The following is an 18,242-nucleotide window of genomic DNA, read 5'->3' on the forward strand; positions in this document are numbered from 1 at the left end:
TGTCTGTTGGAGAACAAAGACTTGCTTTGTGACTTAAAGCACATGGAGTGCAAAGATGGGATTGTTATTCAAAATCCCTTGGACTATTTGGACTGATGGATTCCTGAAGTTGGTAAATATGTATCTTTTACTGTGTAGTCAAGGCAAACTGCCTTAGGCTTGTTATTTTGAAATCTTTATGGTCTAATTGCAACGCTCTGTGTCGAATAAAACTTATTCTTGTTTTTAAATGGTCTCGGATGTGTAACTGAGTTCCAAGGCTAAACTCCTGTCCCTTCTGCTCACCCTATGAGCTACCTTTGTAAGAATTAAGCGTGCATCTCTAGATAGAGGTGCTAAGGTGTAAAACCCAGATGCCAGCTAAGAGTCTGAACCTTGCTCTTAGGCTGAACGGGGACTCTAGTTAAAAGAGGTTCTGGTGGCTTATTGTTCTGAATCCAGAGAGGGTAGCCTACCTCTGTGGGTTGTTGTTTAATGTATTGTAAAAGTATAGGATTCCCTCTCATTCCTGGACAGGCTTGAGGGGCAGAATCCTATACACATGTGGCCGGCATGACTAAACACCAAGGCACACGGAATGCTGTTACCTTCCCACCGAAGTGGTACCTATTTATCTACTTGCAATTTCTTGCTTTTGAACTGCTAGGTTGGTAGGAGCTGGAACTAGAGACGGGAGCTCACTCCATCATGTGGCACACTCGGGTCTCGAACTGCTGAACTACCGACCTTCCACAGCCTGCAGTTCAGCATCTTAACCACTTGAGCCACCGCAGCAGGACTATCTTGCAATTTGGATGTTATGGCCCTGCATTTGCTTTGAAAAGCAGTAGAAAAGAGCCAGTTTGGTGTAGTGGTTAAGCGTGTGGACTCTAATCTGGGAGAACCGGGTTTGATTCTCCACTCCCCCACTTGCACCTGCTGATGTGACCTTGGGTTAGTCACAAGCTCTAGCACAGCTGTTCCTGAAAGAGCAGTTTGTCTCAGAGTTCTCTCAGCCCCACCTACCTCACAGGGTGTCTGTTGTGGGGAGGGGAAGGGGAAGGAGTTTGTAAGCTGCTCTGAGACTCCTTTGAGTAGTGAAGGGCGGGGTATAAATCCAATCTCTTCTCTTCTTCTTGATACATCCCAAGATCACATTAGCCTTTTTTGCTGCAGCATCACACTGGCTGCTCATATTTAACGTATGGTCCACCTGCACCACAAGATCTTGTTTACACACACTGCTACACAGAAGTGTATCCCCCCATCCAGTATGCGTGTTCCTCATGTTTGTTGCTCAGATGTAGAACTGGCTGTTTATCCTTGTTAAATTGCATCTTGTTCACATCCGCCCACTTTTCCAGTGTGTTCAGATTTCATTGAGTTCTATCTTTATCTTCTGGTGTGTTTGCTGCTATTGACCCAGGTAGCTGGAGACTCTTTTTTTTGCTGTCATGACAGCTGACTTATGGTGACCTCATAGGGTTTTCAAGGCAAGAGATGTTCAGAGCTGGTTTGCCATTGCCTCCCTCTGCATCACGATCCTGGTATTCCTTGGAGGAATCCCATCGAATACTTGGCTTCTGAGATATGATGAGACCAGGATAGCCTCGGCTATCCAGGCTAGGGTGGCTAGAGACTTACAAGGGCAAAATTGCAACCCTTGAGTTCAAAACCCAGTGTACTTTCAACCACCTTCCCTATATCTACCTAATCCTCAATTGTACATACCATAACAGAGAGAGACAGTGTAATACAGACTTGGTGGCAGGAATGGGGAGAGCGAGTGTAATTTTTAAAGCAGACAAAACTGGGTCTAAGATCTCCCTCTCAAAAGCACAGTATGAGGGGGAAATGAAATGGGAAAAATGGCAACTCAAGCAGAGAGCTGCTCTAAACTGAAACAGAAGGGCAACATCACACTTCAAGCTGTTGAAGTGCTGCGTATTTAGGGACTAGCAAAATGTCAGTTATATTAAGGAAACATGTAAGTGGAAGGAGGGCTTGTATATGCAAAAACAGAGGGATAAGAAACACTGTGCATCTCTATTTCATTTCATGCACAGACACATTACACGTCTCTGCAAGAATTTAGGGCACTTGTAGCACACGTGTCTCCCAAACCAGAATCAAGGCAGGTTTCTCTACAGACAGCTGGGTCACCTAGTGCCAAGGATTGCCCTAACCACAACAGCATTCCCCAAGTACACTACTTTACTTCTCACACCAAGAATGAATAGCAGCCACTAAATCTATGGTGGGAGAGTGAAAGGGTTCTGTTGGGCATGGTATTGGGGAAGAAACTGAAGTTGCTTCCTTCCCTTACTAAGCCCAGCCACTGAAGAATCAAGCCTGCCCCTACTCGCATAGACCCATAATGGGCTATATTTCTTGGTCATGCTACAGTGGGACAGACTGGGAACTGGCTGACAGAAAAATTGCTGTCAGAATCATCTCTGGGTCCTAATCCTTTGTACGTAGAGCCATAGCACACACACCAGGTTTTCTTTTTTCCCTTTCTGCATATTACTTGTTGCATCAGATATACTATCAATAGCAGGCTTAAATTCAGAGCAAGGTGCTACTCCAAGTTGTCCATACGAACTTTCTTGGCTGGTAGCAGAGAACATCCCACCCACCCTGAACTATGGCAGGACCCTACCTGTGGAAGCCATTAGCCACTACCAACAAATAAAAGTCTTCTTCTGTGATGTAGTCAGTTCCTATGTGGTCATTTGTGCAAACAGATGCCTTACCCCATGAAAGAATGTGTAGGCTGAATATGACACCAGGCATCTATTTGGTCAGGGGGTAAAGTCCAGTAGAGCAGTTATTGCCTGGCTTCAGTATATATCAAATAGCAACAGAATGCAGACAGACTCTTAAATCAACAGAGGTGGGGTGGGAAATATACCTCACTTTCCAAGTCACCCTCTCTTACTCAGAGGGGCGGATCTACATCATCCCTAGCAGGATGTGACGGCTTCTGTTTTAGAACTACAAGAATTTCAGAAAGCCCATTTTAGAAAACTCTGAATAGTTACAGAATCTTCACTCATAAGCCAGGCTTAAACCACCAGCAAAGCTACAGTCTTTAGTAAAATTAAACCATAAACAAGATAAAATGTTGGTTACATGTTACCGGTATGTGAATTACTAGCTGATTATCAAATAAATGCCATTTTTATTTGCTATGCACAACTCTGTTGGGCATCTATGAAAATGAAAACTTATTGAATAATACCTCCAGTGGTTAGGTACTATCCTAGTTGCAAAATGAGTGCAATTGTCAGAAGACAATTGGTAGTAAAAGGATACAGGCTCAGTCCTTGAGGTGGCAGAAACAGCTGCAAGACTGAAATTCCAGCCATTAATACCTGCGGTAGCCGATGTTATCTTAATTTTATCTCCATAATCATGAAAACTAGGAAACTTCTACCTTTTATTAGAAAAGCTAGAATTCTGAAAGTTAGCACTCCCTGTGAACACTTCAGTTGAAGACAATTTTGCCATAGTCACTTCTATGCAGTTAATACCAGGACAGCTGAACTGATGTGCCAGTGACCACAAAAGAAAAGCTTGCTCACACCTTCAAGCATAGTGAGTAGTTATATCCCAGCAGCTGTTAAAATTTCAGGAAATATTTCCAGGAAAAACCAGATGTTCCTTTGGCCAAGTACAGCAATAACACTGTTTGATAAACCTCCTTTGTCCAAGGCATTCCACCCCACTTAAAATTATGCCGTCTCTTTGTTAGAATCCTTAATGTACTTTGCTAGCAGAATTGTGGATATGAGAAGCCAGAAGTCTAGGGCAGTTCTTGACTATACAGCACTAAACAAAAATGGGAGAAATGGTTCCTGTATACAGAGTCATGGTACATTTATACAGCAACCACTAGAAGGGAAGAGTGATATCTTGTATGTCAATGTTACATGAAAGCCACCTGACGGTCATGGTTTCAGAAGCTGATGCTCAAAAGCAGCCCAAACCCTAGACCACAACCACCTCCTCAGCCTAGTGGCAACCCTGATCGTTGTCTAGAGTGAGTCAACTGATCATAAAAGGGCAAATCCTAGCAAAGGGATTCCTTTCCAAGCCTGCCTACAGGGCAATGAGTCTTCATTTCGGGCCAGAGAAATTGTTTTGCGGACAGATATGCCCTGCAATCTGGAGGGCAACAGTTCCATTCTCTACTAGGTCCGGTCATTTTGGAACCTTAGTCAGGCAGCAGAATTAAACTGTTTCCAGATCGCTAATTAGAAGACTAATTAGTGGTAGAAAAGATTCACTAGAAGCATATCCATCATTAGTGATCTTCCAGTGGCAGGAGATGGTTGGATACATTCTAGGGCAGCTTACCACTAGGCAGCAATAATGTCCCATCAACCTGGTCACATGAATTTATTGTGCACCCTAAAACATGCCCCAGGATTCAGTATAATATGAGTTCTACTGCAGACAAGTCAAGGTGAAAACAGGTTGCTTGAAAGCTGCTGATCAAGTCATATTCCTGTGCATTGCACCCTAACATTTTTAGCCTTGCTGGAAGTAAGTTAGGACAGACAATGGCAGCTGCTAAAGAAGCCATCCACTGAAATTGCCCTAACTGCCACCAATAAACAGGGATACAGCAAATAAAAGAGAGATTAGACCTGGCAACACAAGTGCGTGCACCCCCCCCCCCACACACACACACATGAATGGACATATGAAGCTAACCGGCACACTAGATAGGGCTGCCCGGGAAGCCAGAAATGGCCATCAACTTTCACATACTAAATCTGTGTCTTCACCATATCCTTCTCCCATTCTCATGTCACAGGAAGGCACAAAGGTCCTTGGAAGATAGGAATGCTGCGGCATGGGCAAATCCCCCCCCCCAATTTAAGCAACCAGATTGAACCACCAGTAGTGGAATCCATCTCAGGTTTCGAGATTCCCTGCCTCCCTTGCATATTGCCTTAGAGTCAATGCATAGCATTGCCAACTAACAGCTGGGCAGACTCAGCCCAAGATGACCAGATTTATACTCAAGAAGTCTAGTTTTCAGCTCTAATCAAGGAGGTTCACTATAGCAGAGTTTGAGAAACTGCTCTGCAGGCTCAGATCAAGAAGGTAACAAAGGGGTTGGATACGAACACACAAAACTACCCTATACAGAATCATATTACTGGCAGTGCTTCTGCAAAGCCTCAAGCAGATATCCTTACTAGTTCCACACCTCAAGAATTATTTCACTGGAAAAGCCAAGAATTGAACTTGGGGACTTCTACATGCAAAGCATGCACACACACACACACTGACTGAATGATGGCCTCTGTAAACATTTTTGGACATAAGCCAGGTTTCTTAAAGGTGGAGGTGTTAGTTGGAAATCCAAGGTTCATCTTGGCCTGGTATCTGTAAGCCTCTTTCTTCTGCATTCCCCATGCCTGGGAAAGTCCAAGAATGAAAATGACAAATACGAAACCCCCTTGAACAGGCTGTTAATCTGCATTATATTTTTCATTAATAAATAAGGTTTCCTTTTAATAACACTGAACATTTAACAGATTTTCCCTCCTCTTCCCTCCCCCATATTTCTTCCACACACAAAGAGACAATGTCTATAAAACAGTCACTCCCTTCTCCCACCCACCCCCCTGTCATCTCCTGGGGGAGACAAAGAGGACACACAGACGCCTCCACTCTAGAGGAGATGAAAGGGAGGGCACCTGAAGGGAGGGGGAGGGACAGGTATCTGCAATCAGCCTGCTTCAGACAGGCAAATGAGACAAGAAGCAGATGGAGAAGGGGACTAGGGCCAATGGGAGATTATTAACTGTGCGTCGGAAGAGGGGAGGAATACTTTTGAAACCCTCAGACTCGTGGAACAGCCACAGGAGCCATTACTGTCCAAGATGGTGCAACGCCAGCCCTCAAGGGCCTTCACGAGCAGGTCGTGCCTTGGGCCAGCCTCCGCCCTCACTGTCCAGCCAAACTCTGATTTCCCCCTCGTGTCTATCTGGAAGCGCACATTGCAGCTGCATGGTGGGGAAGCGTTTGCAATGTGGAAAGGATGGACAGGCCTGCTGAAGTTGGAGTGGTGGTGGTGGTGGGATGGGGAATTTGATCTTTCTGGATTCTCCAGGCCTGGCCCACGGGAGCCAGGCAGCCCCCCTCCCTGCCCCCAGAAGGGCCAACCGGAAGGGCCCAAAGTCCACAGCTGTTCTACCACCACCACTACCCTCTGTTCCCAGAAGCGGATCAGCCCTTCACATGACAGAGCAGCTTTTTGCTTTCTCTTTTTTGAAAGTGGAAGAGATGAGCTCAGATCGGCTGGGCAAGCGGAGGAGTCTCTTGGGAAAGCTTCGGGCTGGGCTCTTGGGAGGCTGGGGGCCAGCCTTGCTGAGGCAGATAGATGCCGCTGTCCGGAAGATGCTGTGCACGCTCTTCTCTGACGTGAATGCTGAACACTCCAGATAGGTCTCTGCTCCAAGCTGCTTGGCCACAGCACAGCCCTGCAAAGAGAGAGCAGAGGACATAAGAACCAGCCAGCAGCCCTACAGGAAAGGCGTCGGAACCAGGGGGGAAAACACAACATGACACAGAAGACTGCTCTCAGCACACCGGAGTGTGTCTCATGGCACTAGCATTTGGGTAGCAATTATTGTGCCTACACAGAGCAGTATTTGCATGGTACCTTCACTAGGCAAGTCACCCCTACTGTGCCTAGACTTTATTATGCTAAATGCTCCCATGAAGCAGTCCAATGTCCCACACTTATGCAGTCTGGGAAACAACAAATCTCTTGCTTTTTATCTGGGCCCTTTGAGAATTCACTGGAATTCAGAATGGGGAATGTTAGGGTTGCCAACCTTCAGGTGGTGGCTGGAGATCTCCTGCTGTTATAACTGATCTCCAGGTAACAGAGATCAGTTCACCTGGAGAAAATGGCAGCTCTGGAAGGTGGACGTGATGGCATTATACATCAGTGAAGTCCCTCCCCTACTCAACCCCCCCTCCCCGGATCCACCCCAAAATCTCCAGGTGTTTCCCAACCCGGAGCTGACAACCCTAGGGAACGTGGCTGTTTTGAGAGAACAGCAGCAGCAGTGCCACCCCTCTATTGCTAAGGCAGTTCAATTTAGAACACTGGAGCTAATGTGAACCTAGTCTATAATGTGAACCTCTAGGCACTTGCATTTACTTGTGATCCTCTTTTAATATTGGCAAAAAGTGTCCTTTAATGATTGGGGATGTGGGATTTGTATTATTATTGTGTGTAGTATAGCTAGGAGATCCTAAGATTGTCTGGCAGCCACAAGTTCTAGCTCTTTTAGCGTTATACAACACTTAGTGGCAAGCTAGACTTGTTTTTTAAGGCAAGAGATGTTTCAGAGGTGGTTTGCCATTGCCTGCCTCTGTGTCATGACCCTGGTATTCCTTGAAGGTCACCCTTCCAAATACTAGCCAAGGCTGACCCTGCTTAGCTTCTGAGATTTGTGTGGTTCAGTTCAAAGTCCTCCTCCCCCACACCATCTTTTCCAATCGGGTTTCTCCCACCCCTCTGGGACTTCCCATGGTACTTGTTGAACAATAAAATGCCATATAGGAAATGCAAGAATTTCCATAGTAGAAATTTGCAGATGAACTGCATTTTGGATGCACCTATGAAATATGTACAGGTTACATGCGTGTTGCAAGTACCAGGATACTGTCATGCATGGAATGCCTCGACTATACATATATTAGAGGTGCATGTGTGCCAAGAGCCATAGCCAACCCAGTTCTGGCACACTACATCTTTGAAGTGAAGTGAGGCTACAAATGGGTATAAACCCACTGGATTTCAAGCTTTTAAAATTTGCAACTCAGCCATAAGCAAGTAGTATTATTCTACTCACTGTATGATTCCCGTAACAATATCTATGGTTTTAAAGAGACATCCTGGGACAAAATACTTTTTTTTAAAAAAAGAGGATTGTTCAAAATACCTTTTTGTGTTTCACATACCATGTGATTTAGTGTGTAAGGAGTTTCTTACAGACTTATACCATAGGAATGGTTTCCCCAAAGAATTCTTGCATCTGGAACATGTGGGGAATTTGAATTTAATAAAACTTGCTACCATAATCAAAGCGCAAGTAGGCCAACACAGAGCACCACTTGACCACACAAAAACGAAGACGACTGTGCTTCCAGGGAAAAGGCTTCATCCCGAGTGACAGATCTGCATCAGCACAATGAGTTGCTTACCTGTTCATAAGAGATGGGAGCTTGCTTTTGATGGGACAACTCCATCAAGGTGCTGAGGTCAGTACGAAGGTCTGTCTTGCAGCCAATCAGCAACACACGGGTGCTTGGGCAGTAGTCCAAAATTTCTGTCTTCCACTGGAAAGGGAGAAACATCTTGGAGGTGACTTGAGCCCCAAATATTCCAACAAGTATAGACGTTGCCATGCCATCAAAGCACAAATCACCCCACCCTTCTGGGTTCAGCTGACATCTGCATCCTGAACTGGGAAGATTCAGGAACAAGATCACTGTCACCTCCTCTCTAATAATGACCCGTGAAGGGTGTGAGATTTTAAAGCAGAGTTCTAAAGGAAATTTCAAGGATTCTCAATTCCACAAGGAGATCTGACGCATCAAGACGAATACTTACATTCCACATACCCTCAACACTTCTAAACCTGGGCCATGTTAAAAATGAAAAGAAGAATTTAGTCTTTAAGAGGGAGACAGCCCTAGATCTCTAAACATCAGGACTAATCGTGGACCAGGATGTCTGAAGACACTGCTACTAGAAGAGACATTCTAAGCATAGTATCAATTGGGTGTCATTAGCAAATTTCTTTAAGTTCTGTACTGTTCCTCCTCCTTTCTTTAGACTTGAATACCACAGGCAGTGATTCAGTGTTATGGTAAATTAATATGCAATTTTTAATCTAGGACAAACCAATGCTAACTTCAGCAGTAACTACCAAGTTACAGGTAGACTGCTATGCCTTGCAGGGTTGATCAACCCAAGTTTTCTCCTTAACAGCATCTATTACTGTTTGGCATATATTGCCCTTGGCACCTGTTTCCTCCACTACGATTTCAATGTTCATCTATTGCATTTTTGTCCTACACTTCCTCAAAGCCGCACAAGTCAGCATATGTGGCTCGCCTCATTTTATCCTCAACAGCCCTGTGAAGTCTCTTAGGTCTACAGAATGGCTGGGCCAAGGTCACTCAGCAAGCATCACGGCAGCATGAGAATTTGAACCCAGTCCCCCTGACCCTTACCTAGCATTCTAACCACTACAGCACACTTTTGCACATGACACCAATACCAGAGAATCAAGGATAACCTGGCTATACAGTTTTGACCCAGAGAACACAGTTAATGGATGCCTACTCCAGGACTAACTACATTACCATTTTAGTGCACAAGGTGTTCAAAGTATTTTCAACAGAAATTCAGAATGAAGAGCATGCACAAAGCCATCAGAATTATTACATACAAATATTGCCCACACATACACAAACAAAATTTGAAAAATGGAAGTGTGGGTCACTCTCTTTAAACTCAAAAGCACATTCTTTTTTTGCTACCAAATTTTGATTAAAAAAAAACTTGGTAGGACCACCAGGGGCCAGATAAAAATGTACTGGAGTCTTTTCCAGGTAGTAGTGTACCACTGAGCCCTCTGCCCTAAGACATTCTGCATCCGTAGTGTTGGCGATCGTCTCTGAGAGCTCACATGCTTTTGTGACCCAACAAGAAGTGGCAATGCCTTAAACATGTGTAGTGGATCGCCGCTTCCTTATTAAGGAGTATCTTTGTTTTCCATTATGTATGCAGCACATTCAGCCTTTAACCTTTAAACATTCAGTCAAGCCATTATACAAAGTTCAGCCTTATAGGCAGGGGTCACATGGTCTAGGGCAGGTGCACAGATCTCACCTTCTTCAGAGCACTGTCCATGGTCTCAGGGCGGCTGACATCAAAGCACAGCAGGACAGCATCCGAGTCACTGTAACACAGAGGGCGTACATTGTCATAGTAGGGAGATCCTGTAGGAAAAGGGGATAGGAAAGTTACACAGCTGCTCAAAGCCCTCACCCCTTGGCCAAAAGAATCAACGAAAGTAAAAAACTTCCAATAAGAGCGGGATAGAACAATGCTTTTTAAAGATGAACCAGACTCTTCTCTGCTTATCTACTACCAAAAGAATAGCAAAAATAAGGCGGTCAAGAGTTTCCTGAAGCCACCCCCAGTCGCTTTCATGCACGGCTCTCCTCATCCACCCCCCACCCACCCCTTCAGCATTCAGTCTGCTCTGAAGAGAGGAAACAGCTTTGCCAGGGTTATATAAATCAAAGCCATCTTCTTCTCCCCTCTTCATTCCCCACAAAGCAGTATTGAGGGCAGGAGGAGTACAATGCCCCCAGTATCTAGGGAGAGGAAGGGAAATCTAACAGACAGGGAGGAATGGGGGTTGCTTAGCAACATCTCTCTCAGCAGTGAGTAGAGAAAAAGGGGTTGCAGATGTGCAAGGGATGACATGCTTGCAAAATGGGAGGGGGGAATTGCCCAGAGTTGGGGGGTGTTACTGCATAGGTGCAGGGGGAAGAAGAGGCAATTGGATCCCAGGGAGGGGGGGGCTGTGAGAAACAGCAGCAACCAAAAATGCTTCTGCAGTCCAGACACTGCGTGCGTAGAATAGCAAGCAGCCCCTGCCTCCCTGCACCAGCACAATCACCATGGCAACAAAGGGGATCCAAGTAGCCAGGGACCCCCACCTCTGGCCCCTTTTAAAAGAGGGGATGCAGAAGCAACAGGAGCTTCCATTGCCTGCCCCAGTCAATCCCAGTTGCTAGGGTAACTGCTTTGTACCCCTCCACACACACACAATACCTTCAAGAGCCTTTTATTGTGAGGGGCTTGTTTCCCCAATCCTCCTCCCCCACCCCCAATTTCTCCAGCAAAGTCCATTGAGCCCCGCTCCGTTCCTGCCCAATACACGCACAATGGGCAAGTCCCTCCCCCCTTTGCATTCCAAAGAAGAAATGAAGGAATGGAGCAAAAACTAAACCAAGGAAAAGCATGCACCTTTCACAACCTTCAAGATCCCCACAATCCTGAAGGGAAGGTTTGTTTTTTATAAGAGCGTTTTAAAAAAAAATTACTTTAGCCCTCAGGTATTCATTCTGACTCAGGTTGGGGGACAGCATCTATGGATCCAATAAAGGAACATCAGCAGCACAGCATCTCTTTACAGATATTCTAACCTTAAAGCCAAAGTAGGCAATTTTAGGGGAAGTCTCCCGGGACTGTTTCCATTTGGCCAAAATGCCAACTTTTAAGGTCTAAAGTCTCTGTTCTGCCTGCAATCTGCAGATTTCCCCCCCCCCCCACTCTCTTAGGAGGAGGCATTGGCTATGCATACCAATTGTTTGATGTCCCCATTTCCAGTCTCAGAGCTCAGGACTGCACTGCATCGTGCAAGTATCATCTGAAAGACCAAGGAAATACACACCCACTCATCTCCATCCAAACCATCTATTCTGGCTAGCCAAGCCTTCTCCTGCACCTTATGACAGCCAAGGTGGGTGCAGAGGAATTTAATTTACACCCATCTGCAGCACCTTCTCCTGTACCCAAAGCTAAGATGTGTCAAGAAGAGAGAAGAACAAAACAAGCACTGATTATAGCTGCTGTTATCAAGATGCCCTCTCCCTTCCCAACACAAACCCGGAGCCACTGAGGAATGTGTATTTCATCATCCACAGCCACAGACTCTCAGTACCGATGCACCCCTTCTACAAGTTATACTATCCAGGCAGCTTCACTGCAGCACAACCGGCAGGTGTAGGCCTGGCCAACCACGTCCAAAAGGAGAAAGATGTCTCACCAGATGTATCCCATAGACTGAGCTCCACCCGCTGCTCCTCTGTCTCTAAGCACGCCGTGTAGTTCTCAAAAACGGTGGGGACATATGTCTGCAATGAAGAAAAAGACAGCCCGGGGGTCATGAGCCAGAACTTCTAAAATTGTGTGACCTACTTTAGGGAGGAAGTGAAGGCATCAAAAGGAAGAGAAGGACCTACTCTCCGCCTCCCCATCGCCAAGATCTGATGAGGGGTCACAGTGTGGCAAGGCTCAGAGCCACCCCATCAACACAACCTGAAGAGGCCACCAGGAGTTGATCGACCAAGGCACTCTGGTGCACAGCTCTGCGCATCAAGTCCATGCCACAGAACGGGAGAAGCCATATTGACTCTTGAGCAGAACCAAGAGATTAAAAAGAGATTAGGCACAGTCTACCCACTCCCCCTGCTAGCCCTCTCATGCACAGATCGCTCTGGGGGAAAGGGCAGAGAGAACAGAAAAAGGCAGGGTGGTGGGGCAGGCCAGAGATCGAGCTGGGGAACAGTCCCAGAGAAACCTGAAGAGGCAGAATACTGTTAAAAAAAAATAAGTAAGCCTCCGCTTGCTCAGGAGACCCTCCCCAGCCCCTGCTCCGATCTTTCCGATGGAACAGTAACATTAATAAGCAGTTCTACTTTAAGAAGCTGGTCAGAGGCATTTTCTGTTTAAGCCAGCAGACTCCGGGGGTAAAGCTCCCCCCATTACCTTCCGCATCGGAGGGCACAGATCCAGAGGCGCTTCCTTTCAGATTCAACTCCACTCACCTCCGGGTAGCAGTCTTTAGCCAACACTTGCAACATGGCAGTCTTCCCACAGTGTACATCCCCTACAAGAACCAGTTTGCATCTCGCCACTGCGGGCTGAAGAGCTCTCCTCTCCCTCATAGCGGCTTCGTTCGGCGTCTCCTGCTGCACCACTTACGGAGATGCTGCAGCAAGACCCAAAATAGTCCTCACGAGACACGCTCTCTTTCGCAGGCTAAAACGAGCCGCGGGCTTCGGGAGGGGGGAGGTAGTGAAAGCTGTTCTTATAGATAATTTGAGAAGCCAATGGAAGGCGGAGGAGGGACTTCGTGCCACCAATCGGAGAAGTCGGACTCTGGCTTGATGACCGGCGACGGAGCCGGCTGCCTGAGTCAGAGGTCTCCCCCCCCCCTCCCCCGCGCCGCGCTTTTAAAGATACATTCCGACGCCTGGGAAAGGACTTCTCACTTTTTTTTGCGCAGATGAAGCCGGAGGGGAGGGATGGGCGGGAAGCGCCGTCATGATGCTCAACTGTAAATCAATTAAGGAGGCCCGCCTGTGTTTGCTTTTCCACGTAGCACAGAGCCTTAGAACGGAAGGTTAAAGCCTTCAAGGAACCTCGTTGCTTCAGTTGAGTCATTCGACTCGAGGACTTAAGTTTGTTGAGCCGATGACCAAGGAAAGCGGGCAGCGTTCTACCCAAGAGCCTGTCTCTTCGAAGGAATGGGCCCCCCCGGGGGGGGGGTGTCTGTCTGTCTGCTGACAGGACGAAAGGGTCAAATGTGCATAAACGCAGAAGTCAGAACATCGCATTTTTTTTTTCTTTTGACGTCGATTTTTAGAAATGTAAATTCTACAGTCTTTTTTCCCCCTAGATTGGGGAAATTTCCTTGTGCGGGGGAGCTCCTACTTGTGTGTCAGTGGTCTAATTTTGGTGACAGAGTTTCTTGGGGGGGGGAGAAGTTTCAAGCAGTATCATTCCCGCCCCCCAAAACACTAGATGTTCCCAGGAAGTACGTTTCTTTTCAGAAGAAGGAAAAAAGTTTTTTTATTAGATTTGTAGGTACAAGTGTAACAAGTGGATTAATGACATTTGAGGGGTTGATTCCCATTCCCGCCCCCAAAACCCCCCCCCCCCGTGGTCCATTCATTTTTTCTTCTAAATTTTCAAAATTTTGACTAATATATACAAAAGTTCATGTTAGCTCAAAGACAAATTGGCCACGGGAAGCAGTGCCCTCTGCAGGAAACACGGATGAAACAGAATGACATCGAGTAACCCTACATTCTGTCCCTAGAATCTAGTCTAGGCATGCCCATTTGGTTGGTGTGGTTAAGGATATACAGGTATATGTGGGTAAAGTATGGGCAGCGGGGGGGGGGGGGGGGAAAAAACTGGATTTCCTCTACTGAACCCGTTTTTTTTTTTTTGTGTTCTTTTTTTTTTGGTAAACAAATTTTTATTTTCTTAGGAACATAACATATAAGATTAAATCATTCAGTCCATTGTTTACCTCATTCCCTTCCTCCCCTCCCTCCAGTGGCTTCCCGCAATGCTTCTCCCCCTTCTTACAAATTTCATTATATCATTAACACATCATTTGTTATCATCCAACCTCAAGATAACATCATTTGACTTAATATTGATCTAAACATATTAAGTTTTGTTTTACATCCCAGTTCTTTTCCAGATATATTTTAAAGTCATTCCATTCTTGAAAAAACACGTTGTCTTCTTGATTATTCAACTTCTTTGTAATTTTATCCATTTCTGCCATGAACAGAACTTTTTGTATCCAGTCTTCGATTTCTGGTACTTTCTCAGTCTTCCAAAATTGTGCATAAATCATCCTCGCTGTTGTAATAAGGTACCAGAATAAAGTCCTTTTAGTCGAGTTAACTTCTTCCATTTTTAGTCCCAAAAGCAGAATTTCAGGCGCTTTCTTGAAAGAGCACTTAAGTATTTTTTGCATTTCTTTGTGGACTTTTGCCCAAAAGAGTGTAGCTTTTTCACAAGTCCACCACATATGGTAAAATGAGCCCTCATGTTTTTTACATTTCCAACATTTATTTGACATATTCTGGTTCATATTTGCAATTTTCTTTGGGGTCATATACCACCTATACATCATTTTATAACAATTCTCTCTAACATTGGTACAGGGTGATATCTTAATAGCATTTTTCCACAAATATTCCCAGGTTTCTATGTCAATTTCCTTGTTCATATTTATTGCCCATTTTAACATTTGCTCTTTCACAGTCTCATCTTCTGTATACCATTTTAACAACACTTTATACATTTTAGAGATATCTTTTCCCCCTCCACTCTCCCATACCTTTTCCATTTCATTTTTTTCCTCTCTAAAACCATAATTTCTTTTGTCTGACCTAAAAAGGTCAGAGATCTGCATGTATTTCAACCATTCATATTCATATTCAATTTCATTCTGCTTTTTCATTACCCATTCTGTTCCCTCTTTTTTTATTATGTCTTTATACAGCAACCAATCTTTGTCTCTACGTCTTGAGTAAGATGTTAACACTTCCACTGGTACAATCCAAAGTGGCCTTACATCACCAAAATATTTTTTATATCTCATCCATACCACAAATAATGCTTTTCTTACCACATGATGCTTAAAAAAGCTATCCATTTTTGTTTTGTCATACCATAAATATGCATGCCAACCAAATCTACAATCATGACCTTCTAACCCCAATAGCTTATCATTTTCTAATTTCACCCATTGCTTCAACCAGGTCATACAAACCGCTTCATAATATAATCTGAGATTTGGTAGCTGTAGTCCACCTCTGTCCTTGGCATCACAAAGTATTTTCATCTTAATTCTCGGTTTCTTGCCTGCCCAAACAAACTTTGATAGTTCTTGTTGCCACCTTTGCAGCAAATCTGTCTTACTAAGTATTGGTATTGTTTGGAACAGGAACATCAAACGTGGTAGGACATTCATTTTTATAACTGAAATTCTTCCCATCAGTGACAAGTTCATTTTGTCCCATTTCTTAAAGTCTTGGGTTAACTTAGCCCATAGTTTTTCATAATTGTTCTTATATAAGTCTATATTCTTTGCAGTTAACTCAATGCCTAAGTATTTCGTCTTCTTTACCACTTCACATTGTACCAAATTTTGTAGTTCCACTTGTTTTTGTTTCGTCATATTTTTGCAAATAAGCTTCGTTTTATTCTTGTTTACATAAAATCCTGCCAATTCTCCAAAATCTTTTATTTTTTGAAATAGTAACGGTAACTCTTCCGTCGGGTTTTCCACAATAAACATTACGTCATCTGCAAAAGCACGGTATTTATATTTAAAACCTTTATGTGTCAAACCCTTAATCTCTTGATCTTGTTGTATTTTTTGTAAAAGTACCTCCAACACCCAAATGAACAATAGCGGTGACAAGGGACAACCCTGCCGAGTACCTTTCTGTACCTTGAAGCTATCGGTCAATTCTTTATTTACATTCAGTGTAGCTCTTTGTTCCGAATAGATAGCTTCAATACAATTTCTGAACTGTTGTCCCGTATCAATTTTTTCCATCATCTGTAACATAAACTTCCAATTAAGATTGTCAAATGCTTTTTCCGCATCCACAAACAAAAAAGTTACCTCTTTTTCAGGGTGCTTTTCATAGTATTCCACTGCGTCCATTACTATTCTTACATTATCTCGAATTTGTCTTTTTGGCAGAAAGCCCGCTTGATCTTCTGAAATCACTGTTTGTAAGTAGTTTTTCACTCTTTCTGCAATAATTTTTGCAAAGATCTTATAGTCATTATTTAGGAGAGAAATTGGCCTGTAGTTCTTTACATTCGTTAGTTCTTGGCCTTCCTTTGGTATCAATGAAATGATTGCCTCTTTCCATGAGTCTGGCACTTTCTTGCACATCCGTATGTCGTTGGATAAAGCTTCCAGGGCCGGGACAAGTTCCTCTTTCATTTTTTTATAAAACTTCGCGGTAAATCCGTCCGGCCCTGGCGCCTTCCCCAACTTCGCTTCTTCAATTGCCTTCCTCACTTCCTCTGTTTGGATTGGCCCATTTAGTAAATCTTTAAACTCTTTGCTTATTTTGGATAGTGGAATCTCTTCTAAATATCTTTCAATCTTCTCAAGATCAATTCTATTTGCTTGAAACAATTTAGCATAATACTTGAAGAAACTTCTCTTTATACCATTAGGGTCAACGAATTCTTTTCCTTCTTCTATAATTTTGGTTATCATTCTTCTTTCTTTTCTTGCTTTGAGTTGCCAAGCTAGATATTTCCCCGGTTTATTCGCCCCTTCAAAAGATTTCTGTTGTAACTTCTTTAAATTCCAATAAAGCTCTTGGTTCAAAAAATCATTCAGCTGTTCTTTCAGCAACTGTAGTTCTCTAATAATCTTCTTTTTCCCCGGTTTCTTCTTCAGTTCTTTTTCTTTTTGGGCTATTTGTTCCAATACTTCCACTTGCCTTTGAAGTTTTTCCTTCTTTTGCTTCACATTTTGTGAGATGAGAATCCCTCTCATCACAGCTTTGTAAGCGTCCCACACTACCTGTATTGAAGTCTCTTTATTCAGATTTTGTTGGAAATATTGTTTTGTTTCTTCTTTTAACATTTCCATAACACCTTTTTTATCCAACAAATCTTCATTTATTCTCCAAAGAAAGGATTTATTCCTTTCAGTAGAGGTCCACAAAACAGGGTTGTGATCCGAGTTACATCTAGGCAGGATTTCTATTTTTTGTGTTTTCATTGACAATTCTTCTGACATCCAAATCATATCAATTCTGGAAAAAGAGCAATGTCTATTGGAATAAAAAGTAAAATCTTTCTGCGTTGGGTTCCATTTCCTCCACACATCTTCTAGTTTTTCCTGTTTGACTAGTTCAAAAAAGTTCTTTGGCAATTTTCCACTAATTTCGTTGCCTTTTTGTGATTGTCTATCCAGCCGATCTATAGTTCCATTAAAGTCTCCGGCCAAAATAACTTGATCATAAGTTTGTCCTTGTAGGTGTTCAGTTAAGTCCTTAAAGAACTTTTCTTTTGCTCCATTGGGTGCGTATATATTGACCACCAGTGTCTTTTTCTGTTGAATCATCACTTCCACACCCACATATCTTCCTTCCAAATCTTTGAAAATTTCTTTAGGTTGTAAATCCTTTTTCACATATATCACCACACCTTTTTTCTTATTTAAGGCCGAGGAATAAAATTCTAATCCCAATTTAACATTTTTTAAATATTTGGCATCCAGTTTTCTAATATGAGTTTCTTGCAAGCATATCAAGTTACAATTTTGTTTTTGTATCCAATAATTGATTCTTTTCCTCTTGTTAGGTGAATTTAATCCATTCACGTTCCATGACAACAATTTGTAATCCATTGTAGATTCTTAATTTAAAGTTCTCCAAAGACGTCAGAATTGTCCGCCTTAAATTTATAAAAATCCGTCACCGACCTGATCTGGACTCTCCCACCTTTGTAAGTAAAGGATAAGCCTTGTGGAATTTCCCATCTGTACCTAATATTCAAAGTCCTCAGTTTATCCACCAAAGGCTTATACCTTTTTCTGTCTTGCAGTACTGCTCGGGGGAGTTCTCTCATCACC

At 43.6% G+C, this 18,242-nt stretch overlaps 1 protein-coding gene across 1 annotated transcript; it reads right to left on the reverse strand.

The window, feature by feature from the left end:
* Positions 1 to 5,441: 5,441 nt before the first annotated feature.
* On the reverse strand, positions 5,442 to 12,854 carry RND1 (Rho family GTPase 1). Its single transcript, XM_015423667.1, has 5 exons — positions 12,649 to 12,854; positions 11,868 to 11,955; positions 9,917 to 10,026; positions 8,221 to 8,355; positions 5,442 to 6,482 (listed from the first exon to the last, which is right to left on the reverse strand). The coding sequence occupies exons 1-5, from the start codon at positions 12,766 to 12,768 to the stop codon at positions 6,237 to 6,239; spliced, it is 699 nt and encodes a 232-aa protein (XP_015279153.1). The 5' UTR covers positions 12,769 to 12,854; the 3' UTR covers positions 5,442 to 6,236.
* Between the last annotated feature and the right edge of the window lie 5,388 nt (positions 12,855 to 18,242).

This window comes from Gekko japonicus, unplaced genomic scaffold (assembly GCF_001447785.1).
Source record: "Gekko japonicus isolate JY-2015 unplaced genomic scaffold, Gekko_japonicus_V1.1 scaffold33, whole genome shotgun sequence".
NCBI classification, from domain to species: Eukaryota; Metazoa; Chordata; class Lepidosauria; order Squamata; family Gekkonidae; genus Gekko; species Gekko japonicus.